Source organism: Tasmannia lanceolata, unplaced genomic scaffold (genome assembly GCF_043159265.1).
Source record: "Tasmannia lanceolata isolate RefF3 unplaced genomic scaffold, GAP_Taslan_0.1 ptg000025l, whole genome shotgun sequence".
Classification (NCBI taxonomy): Eukaryota; Viridiplantae; Streptophyta; class Magnoliopsida; order Canellales; family Winteraceae; genus Tasmannia; species Tasmannia lanceolata.
Genome location: NW_027518702.1, coordinates 10,092,610 through 10,114,512, shown reverse-complemented (window position 1 = coordinate 10,114,512; position 21,903 = coordinate 10,092,610). Strand labels below are relative to the sequence as shown.

Genomic DNA, 21,903 nt, shown 5'->3' with positions numbered 1-21,903 from the left:
TGGATTTAACCAGTTTTATTGATTATAATATTCATGAAATTTTCTATCATATGAAATTCCCTACAAATAAGTAAGAACTTATAGTTTAACTCCTCAATACTCTTCTCATTGCTTGCGCCCGTAACAATGGCAAAGGCCTGACTCTGAAAGGAGATCATCTGTACTCAACCAGGCTTTGGTATATGATAATGATGAGCAAAACTGAAACTATTTCTAACAGTTTAAGCTCCAGTCATAAGGCTGATATATCACCTTCAACTGGGTGTGTGCAAGCAACTCTAGCAATTCCTCCGATTTTGATGCCTCCAGGTAGTTTGCCGCATGCTTCATTACCTCTGTCTCGTTCTTCCCAAAATCCGCACTATACCTGGAAGACGAAAAAATTACCAGATGAGAAAGATACAAGGTTAGTCGAATAAATTGCCCGCAACTGGTCTATTTACATAAATGGGGCTGGTTTTGTTTTATATGTAAAAATAAAAGTAAAATTACACAACTTTAAGAAATGCAACTGCCATTTATGACCAGAAGCTGGATGGTTTGAGCATATGTGGCTAAAATCAGGAAACAAAAAACAAGAAACTAGTTTGTCCAAGTGGTGAGAAGTGGCTAAAAATCAGGAAACAAAAAACTCTACCAAAATTCGATCTGACTGTTTCCTTATTTTTAGCCACACTTCTCACCCTCATCTCAATCGGTCCTATCAAATCTCTCTCCTTCTCCCACCCACCCTACCCATCTGTCACCACTTACGGACACTAATTTATCATGAAAAAAAAAAATCATGGCTGCCAGACATGGTCTAAGGCTCCGTTTCTTTCCATGTAAAATGGGCGTAAAACAAATTGTACACTCACTTTTCGACTTAAAAATAGGCGTACAATTTGTCTTACATCCATTTAACATCAAAAGAAACGGAGTGAAAGAAGGAATTTAAGGGCTGCTGGTCAGTTTGCAGAAAATCATACCATCTGAGGATCTTACTGACTGAAGCCACCTTGGTCTCGGTATCAACAACCAAACCTCCATTCCTCATGAAATCGCGGGCTGCCTCCATCAGCTCTTTATCAATGTTCCCTGGCGAGTAGCACCGAAGTGCAGGCCCGGATCTGGTGCCACAGACCAGTGCAAAATGAATCAGAGGTTCTGGGTATGGAAGAGCCACCTGATACAGTAAAAAATTTAATTAGAGGAGCAAGAGATAGAAAGGACAAAAGGCAAGAAAAGGTACCACTTAGAAACCATATTTATTTGTGAGATGGAATACATCTCACATTTCACTAATAAGGTAGCATAAAGATACTTGTTGACAATGTAACTGTATCATAGTTTAAATTTTTACAAGAACCTTTTATCTCAATTGCCATTTTAAGTAACTAGCAGAAGCAACACCATAAGTAATTTTCAATTGCGCATCATCATGGATCTAATAATACAACTAGCCGGAGCATTGGCATACGCATTATTATCTTTTGTTTATTTATTGACACAGTAAGGAAGAACTTTATTCTATCTTTAAAAAAAGGAAGAACTTTATTCCATGCTTTCAGCAAGTCTCCAAGGAGACAAAGGGGTGTTGTTCGTCCACGATATAACATGTAAGATTACAGTAAACACAGTTTGAACTTTTGCAAAAACCTTTATATGTTGAAACATTGGGGCTATCAATCTCAAAATTGGAGGAGTCACTTATGGATGGCTGTCGGCATCTTTGGGTTTTTTTGAATGGAAAAAAAATCTTAATGATTAGTTGTGTGATAATCTGCCTCCCCTGAATAATGTATTTGTATCTCATATAAGCTGCCAGTTGGTAAAACACTTCAATCGATCGACCTCAATCCTTTTCACTGTCAACAGAGCAGCCCGATCCTTAAGAATTGCAGGCCATCGATGATTTGTAGAACTGAAGATGGATTCTTTTTGTGGTACAACCTAGAGTTCCTAAAAGCATTTCTAATTTTCTAGGAACTTGACTTAAGAGATGGTAACATGTAAACATTCAAATACTCTGATCAGGTTCAAGGGCTAACTACATGAGCATTTACGTCTTACACTCCCCTCTCCCTTGCCAAGTGTTCCTCAACCATAGTCAGTGATCACAAAAAAGAAAGAAGACGACATAATTAAAGAAATGTCATAGAGGATGTTGTTTTCTGAATGAATATTTCTCAACGCTTCTAAACTTATACATCAGAGATCACCACCCATTTGCAGTTTTCAATCAAATATTTTAGGTGTGACTGATCTTTCTTGAATCACCAGGGAATAGTGGCGGACTCTTCATTTGTAAGCATTCTATGATTCCATCTGATCCTCGTCACAAACCACCTTTATGCTATGGAGTATGGACCAATGACCAATCTCAGTATGAAATCCCCACTCTTTCAAAGTTCACAAGAGCAAATTGCATAGAGAAACCTCCATTTATTTATCATAGAACTACAAATTACACTAAATAGAAAGGTCAATGTTCAGCAGCTAAAGATGGAGTGAATATCATCAAATTAACGACAAAATAAAATGCTTACACCTCAAGACCAACATCTAGTTATGCACCCGCTAAAGGGAAAGGCATCAACAAAGAACATTTAGTAGAAACAACCAGAAAGACAACTACAACCTCCTGTCTTAGGAGGACACTAGAGACAAACGGAAAAATTACGCACACCCTCATCTTATATCAACAATCAACTTGATTAGAATCTAAGCCTTTAATAACACCGAACTCTATTTACCGTACTGTAAGGTATATGGACCGAAATAAGAAGAAGAATCTTTGTGACAGTGATTCGCTGTCATGAAAAGTAACAATGTAAATTAAGTGCGCACACACACAGGCACGCGCGCGCGCAAACAGACAGACAGGGCTTTCAGATAAACAAATTTTGGAGCCTATCTGGGAGCAACATATTCTGTAGTTAGGAAGGGATCTCTATTAACCGATTTTGATTTGAGGTGGTTTTTTAGAAGACGGCAACTATCCCCCACTTCTCTGAGACACTCTCATGGCAAATGTTGAAGGGAGTTCTTGAGGCAACCAATGTTCCCTGACACTAGTGATGTTTACAAAAATGCATTGGGAGATATTGTAGAAAAGCTTTCTCCTATCCTTTTGGAAGAAATTTTATGCTTTATTCACCAGGCTTCATATTTTAATGGAGAAATGGTCATATCATTTATGGGTGTAGGGGGTTTTGGCAATTGTGAATTTGTGATTGGGTGGGTGTCGAGATTTAGCCCAGGTTATTGGCACTTATCAAATGTTCTCTTGGACATATATAGAGAACTTTCACCTTCTCTCATAGATAATAATCAAAGGACAGGTAACAGTGTAGCGGACTCTCTTGCTACAGAGAGTGCAGATAGAGTTGTAAAGTGTTGGGTCCAGCATTACATTCTTATAATAAACTTTCGCTGATGTTCGTAGTGGACTCTCTTACCTTCTGATAATAAGCTTTCCAGCATTAGCCTTCCAAAAGAGATGCTGAGCTAAATATGGGGTCCAATTATTTGCATAAACAGTTTAGATGGTGTTTGTAAAACAAAGGAAAATGGCATATATTAACATAAGAGAAAAGAGAAAAGCAGACCAGAATAAAAATTATTTAATGAGGAGAATAATTAGAATGCGAAGAAATTGGAATATGGGATCTTTAGCTGAAACCAAACAAGCTTCTCTTGTTCCTTGGCAGAGTCAAAAGAAAACTTACTTTCACCAATACAGAAACATCAGAAGTTTTTAATACTATGAGCATTTGCATACAATAAAAAAAATGCATCTCTCACCTTGGAACGTTGATCTCTTAGAGCAAAGGGTTTCATGAGATTGTAAGGGGGGCGTTGATTGCCACGCAGGATCCCATTTCGGATGGCAGAAAGCGAGTAGGTGGACCCTCCAACAACATACTTAAAGTCCCCAAAAAACTTTCTTCGATCTATTGCTCCAACTGGATAACCCCAAAGCAATATGGCATGTATGGCCATCATATTGTATAAGTTAATGAAGAAAGCAAGTTTCTCCTCCCTTGACAAACCGTCCAACTCCACTCTTTGAAGTTCCTCTACTATTCTAAAATATCTGTGCAGAAATGGAACATTAGGCAGAAATAAAACAATGGGTGATGAAGGTTTTATGAATGAACGAAATCATCAAATTGCCAAACGTGTCGATAATGACGATATTCTCCCCTGGATGCACAGGCAGAAAAAGATACTAAATTGACAAAAGCAGCACAGCCACAGATACACCTTTTTTCCAAAAAAGTAAAAAAATGGAGAAATTTTGATAAAAAGTAGTATCAGTACTCCTTTCCTACAATTTCAAAAATGGAGAAATCAGCTAACCCATTTAAGAAGGTGATTGACTTAGAGTATCACATGGTTTCAGGATAGTGGGCATCTGACATTCTTCAACAAGTATAAATTTGAAAACATAATACTTCAACCTGACCAAAATAAGTGCAGAAATGCCATCTTCCATGAAAGAACAGGAAAACACTATGGGGCTGTTTGGATATTTGGATTTTAGAATCCAGGTTTTAGTTTGAAAGCAGTGTAAAATTCTGGATTTTACAATCCATTATCCTGGATTTTAAGTAAGAAATTCAGGTTTTAGAAATCTCTCCCCCATCCTGAGATTTCTAAAACCTGGATACACGGGATGATCTCCTACTCTCTCGGTCGATGGAAAGAAGGGTGAGAAATCAGAAAACGATGGACGGTCTCCTATCTAGAATTTTGAGGAAATCTTTCGTCTCCCATCTAGAATTTTGAGGAAATCCATGTATTCAAATGGCCCCTATATATATATATATATATATCTTGGAGTGATCTGCAGAACATTTCCTACATCTTGGGAACATGAATAACATACAGCCTTACAAGGTGGTGGTCACTGCATATCCATCACTAGGCATTCAACATGACATCAAATAACACTATGGAAAGGGAATACATTGTTTCCCAACAATCAAGGCCCAGATAGTTTCTGATAACAAGAGATACTTTCAAATTATGTATGTACAGGTGAGAATGCAACCTACCTCGCAAACTCCTCGCTACTCTGGATACTTCTGTAATCTACATGCCTTCCATTGTCGGATACATAAGCTTCGAACATTGCAAACAACAGAAATCTCAACCTTGATGCAATCTCTACAATGGGCTTGGGCTTGACATCAATTATGCCCCTTGGCATGTTGTAGCATTGACTCAAGACAATAGGATCATGGTCCAGGAACCGATATAAGTGGTTACCATCTTCGAAGACATTCTCACTGAAGAAGTATTTAATATAGAATACAGACAAACAAGAATTACCTCATCAGAGATTTGAAGACAAACTCAGATCTATGAACTAGATAGCTGAAGGAACAAGATACATTCTGAGATATGACATGATTTTAAGAACTTACTTGAGAACGTGCTGAAAGAAGTATTTAGTTGCAAGCTTTCTTCCAAATTCCACTGCCTGCAGATGAGAAGAGAATAAAAAACAATATTTCATTATTTTTGAGATGACTGAGGAAATAAAGAGATGCACACCCCTAATATCATCAAGAGAAAGACAAGGTAAAAAAACTAGGAAACTAGATAACACAAGTAACAGAAGATTCAATATGGATAGCACTGTTGACTGATGACAGAAAGTATAAGGAATCAACTGAGTTATCCAAGTTAACGGCCTTAAGGTGTGTTACAGAATGATCACAGGAAACTTAAAGCAGGAAAACTTAAATAAGAAAACCAATACTTTTCAAGTTTCCACCATGAAAATCCACAACCCAAACATGAATACCTTTTGGACGTAAAAAAAGCCGGTTCTTAGTATGAATCACCTAGAATCTGAGACATCTATCCAACCAAGGTTTATGAAAATCGGAAGCGAACCATAAATCATAATTGGGTTGAATCGTATCGAACGGTAAATCGGATAGTAAATCGTAATTTTTTTTCATACTTATGTATATATATAAATGAGAAAAAATATTAAAAAGTAAAAAAAGTAAAAAATAAGAACAAAATGAGCAATTATCTATTTTTACTCAAAACTATTAAATTAAATATATAATTGCATGATTACTAATCCAAACTTACGGCTGTTATCAGTAGAAGTAGGAAGGGTGAGGAGGAGAAGAAGGAAAGAAGAGGAGAAAAAGAAGAATGAAGAAGGAGAAGAATAGTGTTAGGGTTTTCTTTACTTGTTTTTAGGTTATAAGTTGGGGCGGGGGAGGGGGTGTTTATATACGATTTATTTTTAATCGTAAAAGGTCACCACAAAAAAATAAGCGAATAAAAAAAATGGTAAAAAATCATAAAAATCGCTCGATTCAAAATCGAATCGTACTTGAATCATACAATTTTTACAAAAAAAAATAACGATTGTTCCTTTTGATTCGAATAATTCAACCCTCGATTCGATTTGAATCCTACGAATTTAATAACATAACATGGCATACAACGAAATGTGACAACTTCGCACTAGTATAAATTTTCGCTTTGTTAAAAGAAGCAGGGAAATTACAAGAACTAGCTTTAATAAGGGATGTCTTTTATCATTTCTGAAGAATTCAGCAAGTGATGCGACGTGGAGTACTTTAACCCAATAGAATGGAGTCCCATATCTAATTTCGAGTTCAGCAAATCTTACGGTATACAGCGACTTTTCCAAACTTGCACTGTTGCAATCAATGCCAATATGCACAAGGTAAAAGATAAACTTGAATTCTAAGAAGTGCATTCATTGTACTGAAAATATTTGCAGAGCTAGCTCTTACTCATTTTAGTAATGCTAGGACATGCCAATTATTTTGGAGCAATCATGGATAATTTGTTCAACACAAAAACAGATACAAAGTAAATAATACAGCAAAACGATAAAAAGTAGATTAAATGAAAAACTCAGTTTTTCTAAAGCAAAAACTAAGTAGCACATGAGACATGACATTAGGCCTAGCCATATTCCTGGGACTCTTAGTCTACAAAAAATATTGAGCAGTAAGAATATGAAAAACTTCTAGACATATTTACATGACAGAAAATAAAGAGAAACTTCTCAAGATCTAAAGCCTCAGGAATTCAGCAGAATGAAGCAATCCAAACATCCAAAAAAAATGCGTAGGAAACCAACCTCTTCTCTTTCCAAGTATTGATCCTCTGCCAAGAAATCCACAGCTTCAGATCCTACGAAACAGTTAGCAAACCTACGCATCTTATAGAATCTGTCCTCAACCACTACTGATTCTTTCAATTTCCTGACAATGATTGCCAACTCATCAACCATCCCAGTGCCAGACATGTCATCTTCACCAGATAGTGGAGGGAAAGGAGCTTCAGGTGATGGTTGCTCATTGATCAAATCATTTATCTTTTCATCAAGCTTGCCAGTGTCATCCATGGCCTTAAGCTCACTCAAGCCTACAATAAGGAGGTCATTGAAAAATACTTTAGGAACAGCTGAAGATCCAGTCTTCTTCTCTAGCTCCAACTTTCTACTGGGGTAGATGTCGATGTTGATTTCAACAAACTTTAGCCGTTTCTGATGCAGAAATGACCTGACCCCTCGACACTCTTGGCACCCGAGCCTTGTATATAATATAACTCTTCCTTTCATTGCTGGCTGTTTTGCTGAATCTTCTATAGAGACGATCTCCGCCTGCTCTGCTTTGTTTTCTATATCTACATCTCGTGGTGCAATCTTAATATAGCTTAAAGGATTCCATGTAGATCGCTCCCCTGTTTTCGGAGAGGCTTCTGTTGGTTTACTTCCCGGGGTAGAATCCTCTTCTTCCGTTACGATCCCAGTTGAATTCTCATTCTTTTCTTCACCATAAAAAATAGTCTGTCCATCTTCATCTTTCTTCCCAGAAAGCCGACGAAGAACACTAGAAACTGCAAATGAACCCTTCTCTTTAACAAAGTTTTTTAGTGCCACAGCCTTTTCAGGCCAAGCATTTGTCTGTGTCTCTGGATCAAGATCCAAAGAATGGTCATATGAATTCCTGATAGCCTCCATGTCAGGAGTCTCTGTTCCATCAAAAACAGGCTCAGCCTCCTGCTCTTCGCCAAGAATTTCCTCTATAGTTTGTTTTCTTTCTTCTTGACCTTCAGATTCAACGATCTGAATATTCATGTTCTTTTGTTCTTTCTCATGGTGAACATCAGGATTTTCTTCAGTAATATTCAGAGATTTCATTTCACTTGGTACCTGCTCTTCATCCATTTGATGGTTGGGTGTGTCGCCCAGTGAATTTTCTGCAGGTGAAGAGTTATCCGATTTTTTCTCTGTTGGACCTTCGTTTTCCATGGTTTGAAGATCAAAACCTTGGACTTCAAGCTACAAAATCATAGCCCTCTCGAACTCGGTTTTAAGGCTTAATAATTACAATCCAATGACTACTTCACAGAGTCCTGTGAAACAGCATGTCATACTTAAAAAAAATATGTAGTGACTGTAAAGCAAATGAAAAAGGTCTTGGATTTAATATCAGTTTACTCATTTAAAAAATCAGAGATGACAAAGCTTCCAACAGATGCATAAAATAAAAACCAACATGATAAGTAACAAATGTATAGCAGGTTTTCCTGAAAGTTGCAAAAAATCTATTTCTTCAACTCAGAAGCAATTGACAAACAAAATCACTGCATAAAAAAAATAAAAATATTCAGCATGGACAACCAACCAGAAAACCTAGTGCTTATTGGTTCATATGCATCATAAGGATTCTGAAACTAATTTGAGCAGAGGTCACAAGGACCAAGAGAGACTACAGATTATTGAAAGGGACAAATGGATTATTTCGCCACGTACAGTAAATCATCATAAATAAACAAAATGAAAGGACCACTATTCCATAATCCGTGATTTCACACAATCCGTGATTAACAGTCAAACTGACTATATCACAGCCAACAATCCGTGAAATCACACAATCTAGGGAGACAATATCAATCAAAACCTGACTCTTTTCGACAAAAAAAAGAAGAAGGAATGAATAAAAATCTTGTAAGAAAACAAGGTTAATCGAATGACCTTTTGAAGGAAGACTTGCTGGAACCTTCAAACCCTAATCAAATGTGGCAATACGATGACCAAAACAAAGGAAACCTACAAGATTCGATATACAAGTACAGAGAAAAAAAAAGATCCTAAAAAAAGAGTTCAGGAAACAAATAAAGATTAAAGCAGCAAAAGAAAAAAAAAATCTTCAATACGGTTCCAACAATTGCTAAATGCAGTAAAAAGCCACAACAGATAACCTAAAAATAAAAATTCCTCCTCCAAAACACCTCAAAAACTACAAAGACGCTTCAATAAAGAGATCAAAAAACATTTTTCGAACAATAAAAGCAATCGGAGCATTCAAAATCCCATGATATGCAGGAAACATACAGAACAAAAAGATCAGAACGAGTTCATTAGGTTTTGCAGATTAATAAACAAAATGACCGCGAAAAAGATAAAGATCTACGAAACGGACATCATCAAAGGCAAATCTGTAAGAAAATGGAAATAAATCGAACAAAAAATCAGAACGAGTTCATTAATATACAAAATGACCGCGATCTACAAAAAAAAAGATCATCAAAGGCAAATCTGAAAGAAAATGGCAAAAAATCTTGCAGATCTAGATGAAATGAGGTCGAGGATTAGAAAAATAAGATATTTTCATGAAAAAAATGCAAGAGAAAGAAATCAAGATCTAAAGAAACAAATAAATTTAAAATCAGAGTTTATCAGAAAAAAAATTGAACAATAAATCGAGATTTTCAGAAAAAATGAAAAAGGATTAGAAATCGAGATATTGAAAAACTTACATGAATTTGAAGAAGGAGAGATTTTGGAAGAGCGATTGGATTTGTTTTGCAGATTAGAGAAAGAGGAGAAAGCGGGAACTCCACGGGAGGAAAAATGTTTGGGACCCATCACTTAAAAACATTGATTTTGTTTTGGGTTCTATGGGGAAAGTAGAAATGCCCTTGTTACTTCTTGAAATTACGGAATTGGTTAGGAAAAACCCTAACGGATGGGCCCATCATCTAGATTGATCGGAACCATCCAATCTGTTGACTTCTTTTTGCCTTTTGTTACGACTAAGACAGGGTTCAATTGGAGATGTTAGAAGGGGGTGATCCAAATCATTCATTTGTCGGGCCTTATGTAGATAGGGTGTGTACAGAAAATCTTATCCATAAGATGATATTATATTGGTGCCGTCCATTTTAGACCTCCACAAATTGAAGGGTTAGGATCATCTTATGGAGAAGAATATCTGGGCAAGCCAGGCCCAACAAATGAATGGTTTGGATCACTCAAAAAATGTGGGCCCGCTGTTTATTTGGGGCTGCACGAGCATGCACGCCCGTCCACCTTATAATTTTTTGAGATATAATGGGGCCTGATAATTGTCTTTTAGGAAGAAAGGTAAAAGTGATTTTCTTGTAAGCATTTTCCAATAATGAATCTGATCCTTAGTCGATGTATATTTTGCTTTGGTTGTAAGAATGTTAAATTTGTGGATAATTGGACTAAATTTTCTAAATATTGTTTTGTAATCTTTGTATATTTTATAATCTGATGATCCTAACCATTCAATCAATGCAATTTGTAATATGAAACATTGAAACGTTGCCTACAAATTTTTTACCATCTAGTCCCGGTCTTGATCGAGTAATTAGAAACTTACAATCATGCCCATTCTTTTTAGGGCAGTGATAAATTGACCCCCTAATATCTTAAATCGACGCCATCTCTCTCTCTCTCTCTCTCTCTCTCTCTCTCTCTCTCTCTCTCTCTCTCTCTGCAATGGCTATATCGGGGTCGATTTATCACCGCCCATTTTTTAAAGTCATGATCTCGGCTTTCAGACATCCATTTCAGTTCTCATCCCTTCACGCCCTTGAAACAAAAGAAAAAACCCTAGTCTTCGCACCCCCATGAAATCTAGCGGTGACTAGAATGAAACTCCTGTGTGGCATTGTGGCTTTGATATTTTTTTTTTAGGTAAGCTCAGACCCCAACCAGTTTATTAGATAAAGAGAAAGATGAGTTCGAAACTCCCTCGATCTATTCTATGGTGAGTAAAGCACGTCTTGCAAGTGAAGAGAGGGATCGGATCAAGATGCCGTGGGCCCACAAAAGGTTTAGTGAAGAGTGTCTTTGCAAAAGTGGAATGCTAAACTAAATGGTGCCCTTGCAAAAACCAGCTGCAAGGGCACATTTCAATTTAGCATTTCTCTTAAAATAAAAAAGAAGACTGCTAAACTCAAGGGCACCCTTGCCAAAAACAAGCTACCAGGGTGTCCCCCCATTGGACCGTCTTACCAAGGTGCATTTACGGTGATGAGTTTTAGTGACAAGGTTATTTTAGTCAGTCTAAAAGCTTCAGTGGTGATTTTGTTATTTTCTGGAACTTCAAGGGTGATTTCGGATTTATGACATACGAATGGGCACCCATATGGCCATACCGTTTTAAGGTTTAATTGGACTGAGATTGAGAACCGAGGATCGATTTTCCGTGTCATACGGGTGATTTACGGACACGTGGCGTTGCAAACGGAGACGAACCGGTCGTGTTGCAATGTTTTGGAGAAGAAAATGGACGGGCAACCGGCTGAGACGCTTTGAAATTTGAATGTCACGTGTTTTACTGCTATTCACCGGTCATTTCGATAAAGTTTTTGTTGTCGTATACTGATAAGGGATCTGCTAGCGACCATCGCAGAAAACATTTCGCGCCTGGGCTGTTGCATGTGAGAGCAGCCAAACAGGCTCAGATTTTGTCTTATTAATTTAATTCGTCCGAGGTGCTGCTCTCACATGCAACAGCCCAGGCGCGAAATGTCTTCTGTCAGAGTCCTTGGCAAATCCCACCTGAAAAAATAGTAAAATAATAAGGTTGGTCTATATCAGCCGTCCATCTTAGATGAATGGTGGAGATTAATTATAAGAAACTTTTGTGACGATCACTGTTTAAGTGTGGTCTATTGCCTGAGATCATTTTTGACCGTTGATAAAGCATGATGAAAAAGATGCTCTTTTAGATGTCTTTAAGCCGTTGATTTTTGCATCCTTAATCTTGCGAATGAGACCTCCATTCGGCATTGGAGATCAATGAGCATTGTAAGTTCTCGTTAAACAATCCCAGCCGTTGAATTTTGATTAATTCAAACTGATCATCTGGCCGGGACCCTTTGGCCATGCCAAAAATCTCTCCCATCGAACGATCCTAGCCATCCAATCAATGGACTTATCTATGTTGACTGTTGATTTCGACTACTTATTCCTATTCTTTATGGGCAAGATTCCAATTGGATCATTAGGATTGGTAGATGTGGGAAAATTTTGGAGGCATGGAAATTCATGTTTGGGCCCACGACATGAACGGTTTGGATTCGTTGAAAGATTGGTAGTCTAAGTCGATCTATTTTATTCATGTTATTAGTTTTTATCGTGATGTTTTAATAAAACAACAAAAACCTAAAATAATCTCAAGATTTTTAAAAGTAGGGTTTTGTCCATTGGAAATGTAAATCTACACATTATCTGAGGAAAAAAGACTCAAAAGCCATGTAAAACTCTTAATCCCTATGTAAATTTATTGTAGATTTACATTTTCAATGCACGTTAACGAGTACCAGGAAAAGACTCAAAAGTCATGTAAAACTCTTAATCCCTATGGCTCTGTTCACTTGTTTTCTAGCTGCAGGAAAAGAAAAGAAAGGAAAATAATCTGACGTGGAAAACCGGAAAAGATAGGAAAAGAATCTGCGAGAAAATTCCGTTGTTCACTTGGCCGAGAAAGGAAAAGAAAGTATGCAGGCAAAGTGGTTTTCCCAGGAAAGTGATTTTCTCACCCTTTTGGTGAGAAAATTTAGAGGGAAAGTACAAGAAAGTTGGTTTTCCACGTCATTATTTATATTTTCCACCTGTATAATTATGCTTTCCCGAGAAAACAAGTGAATGGCGGAAAATGTCAAATCATGTCAAATCACGGGAAAATTTGGCTTACTTTCTACTCCTTTCCTTTCTCAAGAACTCAAGAAGGCAAGTGAACAGAGCCTATGTAAATTATTGTAGATTTACATTTTCAATGCACCTTAACGAGAGGGGCACTCGCTCGTTAACAAAACCCTAAAAAGTATAACAAATAGGTACCTTGGGAAACAGAATGAGTACAATTATATTTTGGTATTTTAACTAACTCATTTTGTCTTTTAGTATTTAAATAGCTGTCAAAAGGTTATTACATTTCCCAAAAATCTCTCAGGGGTCAATTAAAAGAAAACACAGCCAGGTTTGTGCAAATATCAAATTATGGTTGTGCTGATAACATCCCTATATATTTTATCATTTACTGTGAAAATATCAGAATATTTTTACAGCAATTTTTATTGTGAAATGATATCGGCACCACCATGTTTTGATATTTCCGCTCAAGCTTCTTGTCTTTTAGTATTTAAAGGGCCGTCAAATGGTTTTTACAGCTCCCCAAAAGCTCTTACAAGCCAATTTAAAAAAGAAAAGACAAGCTAGGACCACTCAACTATAAAAACACGGTTATGCTAATATCATTTCCCCTTTTATTTTATATTTTTTAAATTATATATTTTAAGAGCAATGATCGATGCAAGGGCGCACTTGCATAAAGAGCCCGAAAAGGGCCCTTGATTGGTTCCATGTCTTCAACTGATTTTAAACGGTTACACTTAATGGTGTGGAACCAATGAAGGGCCCTTTTCTCGCTCTTTATGCAAGGCGGCCTTGCATCTATCATTCCTCATATTTTAAATAATTTCATTTTATCGATTTTTTTTTTCCAATCTAAACCTCCTTAGATTTTCACTTGGCGAGAATTCCTCCAGAGCCATATTTTTTACTGGCTCCAAAAGTAAAACAGTTTTCACATGATTAACATGAGGCCATTGACTGAAGACAAGCTAAATAGTGTGTTCTTTTGTGCCAGAAAATCAATCTTTCCCCTGGGAAATTCAACAAGTCATCTATGACCTTCTCAGCAAATATTCCTAGTCAAGTCCATAGAAAATTTCTCCAATTTCTGTCATTCCAAGCACCAAACATGTTCTTAGTATCACCTTCGAGGAGATTTTATATGGTATCCAGAAGTGGGTGCACTTTGTTTAGTTATTTTTCTCTTTACGTACAATACTTATTTTTTTGTATCCCAACCTAGTACTCAAGAGAAGGGTGGCCCGGAAGAAATGAGGGCAAATATATCACTTCTCATTTTTTTCAAAAAAGAGGAATGCTAAACTCAAAGTCATTGTTAGCCCAAGGGTTCAACATTTACCCATGTTTTGATGATTTACAAACCAAAATTGATTATTAGGATAATATCGGACTGATGCCTTCTTGTACAAGTATGTTTACTTAAGTACAGGGCGATGGTGAAGCAATGTCAAGTGCAAAAGCCAATACACAATGCTCAATGCAAGAATCGTGAACCAAAGCCGAAGCTGGAATCAATCTGAGCAAATCAGAAGCTAATGCGAAATTCAAATGGGTAAAGACTTGAAGCTTTGAAGACTGAAGTAGAAATAATTTATTTAGATTGTAATATCCATCCTCCAAAACTTGAACTCAAATTCAAGGCACAAAGAAGGATTCTCCGGTGGGAAAGACGGCTCGGGAGTGATTAATGAGCATTAAATTGTAATAAATGAATATCTAGCTCATATATATATAGAGTTGAAGCAAAACTAGCCGTTTGGAAGTGTCTAATGGCTAGTTCGGGCGACCTTCGATCGACGAACTAGCTGCCTTAAATGTTTTATCTCTTTATGTGCACATATTCTACCCTTTTTAGTGATGCCAAAAGGGAAAGAAAGAATAACATCCTATGAGCTCCCCATGTCTATTGAATCGCCCTTGCAAATATCAGCTGAAAGGGTGCCCCCGTTGGGTGCATTCTTCTTTACTTTTACATTTTTCATAGCTGTTATTAATGCACTTGGTGACGTGCATTAATTTGTTGTGCCCCGAAAATCATCTCAATATGAGGACCCTATTTATAGTGGGACAACACCATTAAGACCTCTAGAGATATGATGAATATCTATAGAGATGATATTCGAGGCACAACCTATTTTTATTGATGCCGAATAAATGAATGGTGTGGATCCTTGAGCAAGGTGGGCCCATTGTAGTTTTTTTAAAAATACACACATCTACGTGTATACACCATATAAAACTCTGGTAAAGAGACTAACCAACCAAAGTTCTAGGTACAGGTTAGCCAAGTATCGACCTATTCCTTCATCTACCCTTCAAAAAAAGTGAACTCCAAGTCAGGGTTACAGCTAGGGCCGGGTTCAACCCAAGGTAGCATTCCCTCAACCCTAACCTGAGCCTCGGGTCGAGGAGGGTCAACATTAACCCAGCTCACCTCTAGATTTCTCAATCCTACCCCCATTCAACTGCACCCCAATCCTTTTGATTCAATTGTTGGTAGGTAAACTTGTTTGGAGCCTTACCTTGAACAAGGAGGTCTCCAACAAAACTTCTCATGTGGCGAGTTCTATCCAATAGACTTTCCACTAAGAAAATCCAAGAGAAGGATCTGAGAAACTGTTACGGTCCTGAGTGGGGGCCCGCCTAGGTATGGTACTGCGTGGGACCCAGTCTAGTATGGGACAAGTTTAAAGGGCCTTGCCTAACGCGTTCCATTAGCTCTGCAGCTTTTGGCATATCGGTAAGGTACTTAACATTTTGGTATCAGAGCAGCCACCACGTCCCGTGTTCAAGTCACAGAAGGGGCGACCTGTGAAAAGAGCTACCTGGAAAGGCCAGAGTGAAAGCCGTCACAGAGTGGGCCGCCGAGGACGGCGGATTCGGAAGTGTGGTGGTATGTTACGGTCCTTAGTAGGGGCCCACCTAGGTATGGGACTGCGAGGGACCCAACCTGGTAAGGGACAGGTTTAAAGGGCCTTGCCTAACGCGTTCCATCAGCTCTGGAGCTTTTTGCATATCGGTAAGGTACCTAACAAAAACTTAGAATTCTCCTTTATGACCTACATCATAGGGATTTCTAGTTAAGCTAACTCAAAACAAAAAGGAGGGGGGCTAGCTCCATGATTCCAATATGGGATTAAGAACTAATAGAGAATGGTCTGATATACGTACCTTGGGAGGGCAACCTGATGAACATCTGGGTATCCGCTTAACCAACTTGTGCAGATGAGGAATTTAACAATAAGGGGAAGATCAATCAACTCATGCCTACTGATGAAAGCTGAAAAAAACTTCCATCTCTAGGGTACTCCTAGTACCCAACCTTTTCTCCACAAATCTAGTTACATTGAAATCTCCTCGAATGTACCAAGGATAGGACCACTTAACCCTTATATCATCTAGCCCCTCCCACAATTTTGAGGTAGTCCTAGTACCCAACCTTTCCTCCACAAATCTAGTTGCATTGAAATCTCCTCGAATGCACTAAGGATAGGACCACATAACGGTCCTAACCCTTACATCATCTAGCCCCTCCCACAATTTTGAACGATCTGTTGATGAATTGGGCCTATACACACATGTACGTGAAGATCAAGACAGAGCCATCATCAATCTTTAATTCTTAGCAGCATGGGACTTCATTTTGTTAAAATAATGGAAATACCCTTGTCACTATTTTAAATAAAAGCTAATTAAAAGAAAAGATGAGACTTCTAGAACTCTTTTTACTCTTCAACAAATCTTACCTATCATCAAAATTATTAAAGAATCTATCTATATATAATAAAGAGGAAGGGAGGTTTACTGTTCACCGCATACGTGTTAGCCCTCCCCTTCCTCGACAATCCGACTTGGCAGCCGCCTCAGCATTCCTCAAACCCTGATTTATTTGCAATTATTTCTATCTGACCTGATTTTCCTCCATATCCTTAAAAAAGGGAACGGTTACGTCTCTCTCTTCTTAAATCTCTTCAATATTGATTCAATCCCATCCATTTAAAAGAAAGAGATTATTTCTATCCTACCTGATTTTCCTCTATATCCTTGAAAAAGGGAGCGGTTACGTCTCTCTTCTTAAATCTCTTAAGATGATGAACTTCTAACCGTTTTGCTGATGTGGACAGACCCACCTTCCGCCAACGTGGTAACCAATCGTACTTGTCAGCTATATTCATGGAGGGCATATCTAGAGGTTGGTTCTGTATCTGACGCCTCGGATAGAGTCATGATCACCCTTTTCTGGTTATTTTTTGATTTGGGTACTTGTCAATTCTATTTTGAATTTTTGGAATTTGGACTGATAGACACAGCCTATATATCTAATGCAGCTTCATGTTATCTTTTTCTTTTATGAGGAACAATCAATGGAATTTATGCGGGTAACTATTAACATGTTCCGAGTTGTGTTTTTTATGATTTTCTGTTCCGAGTTACATGTATTACTCTGAACATGTTGCAGAGAAACAGAGTCTCCCTCAAAAGGCAGAGAGTTGCAAAACAAAAATTCCGAATTAGAGGACAAGATTTCGATTGTAATCAATTAGAATTAGAATACCATGCTTAGAAAGGTTAATTGAATATTGAAATCCTAATCAACAAGAATACCATGCTTTGAAAGGTTAATTTTTATGGGTACCACTTTGCTTCATGGGAGGAAAATCATAGGTTTGAGTTTCTCTCATTTGTTTGGGTGCACTACATGCCCCTTATTTTATTTTATTCTATTTGCTTTTCTGCATTGATTTTAATCTATCATCATGTCATGATTTCTGTTGCATATGGGTGCATAATTTGGCATTTATCCATGCAAGTAAACACAGCTAGCTATATTTCCTGTTGGCCATGAGATCTTTCTTCATGTTGTGTGGGTGGTGGTCGTTGTGAGTTTTGAGGGAGAAGAGGATTTGAGCTTTGGCTCTTTCCATGTTATTGAGAGAAATAGAGTTTTTATTTGCTCTTAGATGTCTTCATCACCGAATGTTGTTAATACTTAGAAGTAGTTAACGCATGGACGTAGTGGCGGATTAAATTGAGGCGGCAAAAACAAGCAGCAGATGGCTTGTTGTAGAGATAGCAGTAGGTGGCTCTCTCATAGAGGGTCAAAAGAGCAACAAGTGGCTCTAGTGGACGTTCTCTAAAAAGCAACAATAGGCAACCCAATTTTATTCAAATAATGATCAAAATGTTTTACAATGATGCCTATTTATAGGCTTTTGAAAAGACTAATCCTAATCCTAATCCTAATCATACATTAATTAATTTCCTACTCTAAAGAAACTTCCCAAAACAGTAAAACTCCTAACCTCAATCAAATTCCTAAAAATCCTCTAACTAAATCTATATAAAAGTGAAACTATTAACTAATTCATTTTCTTGGATGTCACATCTAAAGAAAATTGCTAAAATTACTTAAATCAAATCTTATATAAAATCAAACTAAAATAGGACTCTCTTGAAGAGTAGTAATCAATGTGGACCGTTGATTTGAGCGCCGCATAATATCTTCTGATTAGAGGGATTCTGACGGTCCAATCAAGTTTCTAATGATCTTGACCGTTGATCCTCTTGAGTGCGCAAGATGCACCTGCATCAGTAGGACATCAAGATGGCACTGAATGTTGATGCCCATAAATTTTTTAATGTGGTGGAACTGACTATGCTAATGTTTTCTGGCCCATGTTTTTTAGTATAATATGACCATTCACATTCTCTGTCTCAACTCATTAAATTCCTTCATGTGTCTTTTGGATAGTTCAACACTTTTGCAACCACTTCAGTACCTGTGTTTTGAGGTTTGAGATCCTGTATATAAACTAAATTGTACAACGAAACTCTATGTATAAGCCATTTCTATCATATGAGAACTGCTCATTTGCCCATCTGTCAAACCTACTCAACTGAGGAGCAATATTTTGGTGGGCCATAGCCAAGAGGCAGTATAGATCCAATGATTCTATTGCCAAGCCATGCGGGCCATAAGTTTTGATATAGGATCATAACTAACGAAAATTAGGGCACTGATCTAATGGTTATGGCCCACTGATTGGACTCCAGATTGTAGGGCATGGTCATTGATAGAAATGTCGATATTTTTCATACATCGAGATTTGGTTTGGGAAATGTTATCAGCACTACCGTATTTTGATGATCACACTCCTCACTTTATTAGAAGTACGGTCCATACCGCACCATAGGATGATCCAAACCGTCCATTAGATGGGCCAGACCTTAAATAGGTTGTGCCCCAAAAATTATTTCCATAGGTTGAACCTAACCCACGATCTATAGAGGGTTAGGATCATTCAGTACCTCAACAGATCGGAGGGTTAGGACCAACCTATGGAAATAATTCTAGGCCCTATTTAGGGTGTGGCCCATCTAATGGATGGTTTGGATCATCCTATGGTGAGGGCCGTACCGTACTTTTAATAAAGTGAGGAGTGTGATCATCAAAATACAGTAGTGCTGATAACATTTCCCTTTGGTTTATACTCCCTTGAATCATTTGCTAAGGTCCATTGCAAAAGGCTTTTCGTGGCTGGTCTGTTGCACGTCAGACCAGCCACCTCGTGAATTGAGACAAAAGCTGACAAAAGCTGTTGTCTTCATTAACGAGGTGGCTGTTTTGATGTGCGAAAGACCAGCTGCGAAAACCCTTTTGCGATGGACGCTAGCAATTCCATAGCTATTAGAAAACACTCCAAAAAATGAGTAGTTGTATACAGTATACTATGAGAAGTTTTTCATGTGGGAATTACTTGGGAAACTTCATTTGGGCCACCTTCAAGATGTCTAAATCATCTAGACCGTTCATTCTAGGAAGGAGATAGGAATAAGTTGATAAGACTATCCTAACCGTTCGATTGGTGGTTTTTAAACAAATGGGTGCTTGAGATGAAGGCCTCGGATCTTTTGATGTTATGAAGATGGGCCTGAAAGAAGCATCTCATGGCATATTGGAAGAACTTGGCTCTCACTGTATCATTTCCCTTGGATGGAAAACAAAAAAATTTGAAGCCTTACCCCTTACCAAAGGATCAATAAAAAACAAATTAGATAAAGTTTAAGTTTAGAAATCTTTTTCCATTCAATTAAGACCAAACGGAAAGCCTCTATAAAAATCATAAAAAAATTCAGTACAAATCTAATCTAATACAATAAGCTGGGATGAAAAGAGAAGAGTTTTTTCAATTATTTTGAAAATCACGTGAGAATTACACGTTACATTTTTTGACTTTTTTGATCTAATACAATAAGCTGGGATGAAAAGAGGAGAGTTTTTTCAATTTTTTTGAAAATCACGTAAGAATTACACGTCACATTTTTTGACTTTTTTGAACAAATGCACCCATTCAACTCATATAATTTCAATCCCCCCCCCTTATGCTTTTAACAAAGGCACCCATTAAATCATATAATTTCAATCCTACCCCCTCATTTATGCTTTTAACAAAGGCACCCATTAAAGCCGTATAATTTCGATCTTAACCCCCTCCTTTATGGTTTTTTAATTAAAAAACTATAGGGTGATCTTGACCATCTGATTTAAGATAAGAGGAATTATGAAAACATCAATAGATTGGAGGGCTAGGATTGGCCTATGGAAATGATTTTTGGGGCACAACCTATTTATGCTGTGTTCCATCACATGGATAGTTTGGATCAACCTATGACGTGGTCCGTACAGTTCTTTGTCGGCCCGTGCATCGCACGGGTTTTTTACTAGTAACATATAACCCATTCCCTTTTTTTAAAGTGGACCCCAACGATATATTTTCCCCCTTTACCTGTCCACCCCTTCTAGTGTATTTATGACTACTCTTTTACACTGCAAGGGGGGGTGGCCTGGGGAAGAAAAAGGGGGCAAATATATCATTTCCCAACGACCGTAGCAATCTTTACATATTCTCATCACTTTTCATTTCTTCTCCACAATTTCACCATTCTCTCCAAGATGAGAAGTTCCTTCGCATCCTTCTTCTCTAACTTCTATACAACATCCTTATTCTTCTTTTCCACGCTACTTCTTCAACTTGTTCTCATTATCAAATCAGTTGCTAGGAATCTTGGGTCCAGTAGGAACCCGCCGGAGAACCGGAATCTGGCTTTAGTCGCCGGAAAACACCCGATAATCCGGTATGAGAATCGGACAGGGCTTGAATTCGCCGAGTGTGCAGTGTGTATATCAAAATTGGAGGAAGGAGATGAGGTGAGAGAGCTTCAATGTAAGCATTTGTTTCATAAGGATTGTTTGGATAGATGGGTGGAGTACAAGCTTGCCACGTGTCCGCTTTGCCGGAGTTTCATGTTGCCGGAGGAGACTTTGATCGAGCAATTGCGAAGCGAACGAGAGTACGAGGACGAGGATTTGGTTCTCATGTTTTTAGCATTTCATGGTAGTAATCTTCATAGATTGATGTGGTTTAGGTAAAGATATATTTCTCTTCCATTAACAAACATGTTTAAGGGCTAGATTAGATGCATAATATATGTTTATGTTGTAATGTTTTATATAATTCATGCAAAATATATTATATTATGCAAAAAAAATAGGAAAATAGCAAATGGCAAGGCATGATATTCCTCTGTCACTACAACAAAACTGGGCTTTTCCTACTGGCTTTAGTTACATCCATAGGAGGAGTTTACTTTTTTCCTATGAATTTTAGAAATACACCATATCCCTACGGAAGTTCCTTTATCTGTAGGATATAGTTTTTCCCTACAGATTTAAAATTCACATGGAAATACACCATACACCATGGAAGAACAATCATGGTACGTGTGTGTGTGTGAGAGAGAGAGAGAGAGAGAGAGCGTAGAACAATTTTTTTTCCATTTCTTCAGGGCTTCGTATATTTTAAATGTAAAATGGGTGTAAACCAATTTTTACGCCCATTTTAAAAGAAACAGAGCCTCGATGTAAAACAAAT

At 37.7% G+C, this 21,903-nt stretch overlaps 2 protein-coding genes across 2 annotated transcripts; one reads left to right on the top strand and one right to left on the bottom strand.

Moving 5' to 3' along the window:
• On the bottom strand, positions 1–9,968 carry LOC143857789 (electron carrier/ protein disulfide oxidoreductase). The gene is made up of 7 exons (XM_077368275.1): positions 9,817–9,968; positions 7,130–8,409; positions 5,415–5,470; positions 5,043–5,276; positions 3,787–4,078; positions 969–1,165; positions 1–367 (listed from the first exon to the last, which is right to left on the bottom strand). The coding sequence occupies exons 2-7, from the start codon at positions 8,303–8,305 to the stop codon at positions 214–216; spliced, it is 2,109 nt and encodes a 702-aa protein (XP_077224390.1). The 5' UTR covers positions 8,306–8,409; positions 9,817–9,968; the 3' UTR covers positions 1–213.
• Positions 9,969–20,924: 10,956 nt separating this feature from the next.
• LOC143857634 (uncharacterized) lies at positions 20,925–21,401 on the top strand. Its single transcript, XM_077368079.1, has one exon. The coding sequence runs from the start codon at positions 20,925–20,927 to the stop codon at positions 21,399–21,401; it is 477 nt and encodes a 158-aa protein (XP_077224194.1).
• The last annotated feature ends 502 nt before the right edge of the window (positions 21,402–21,903 follow it).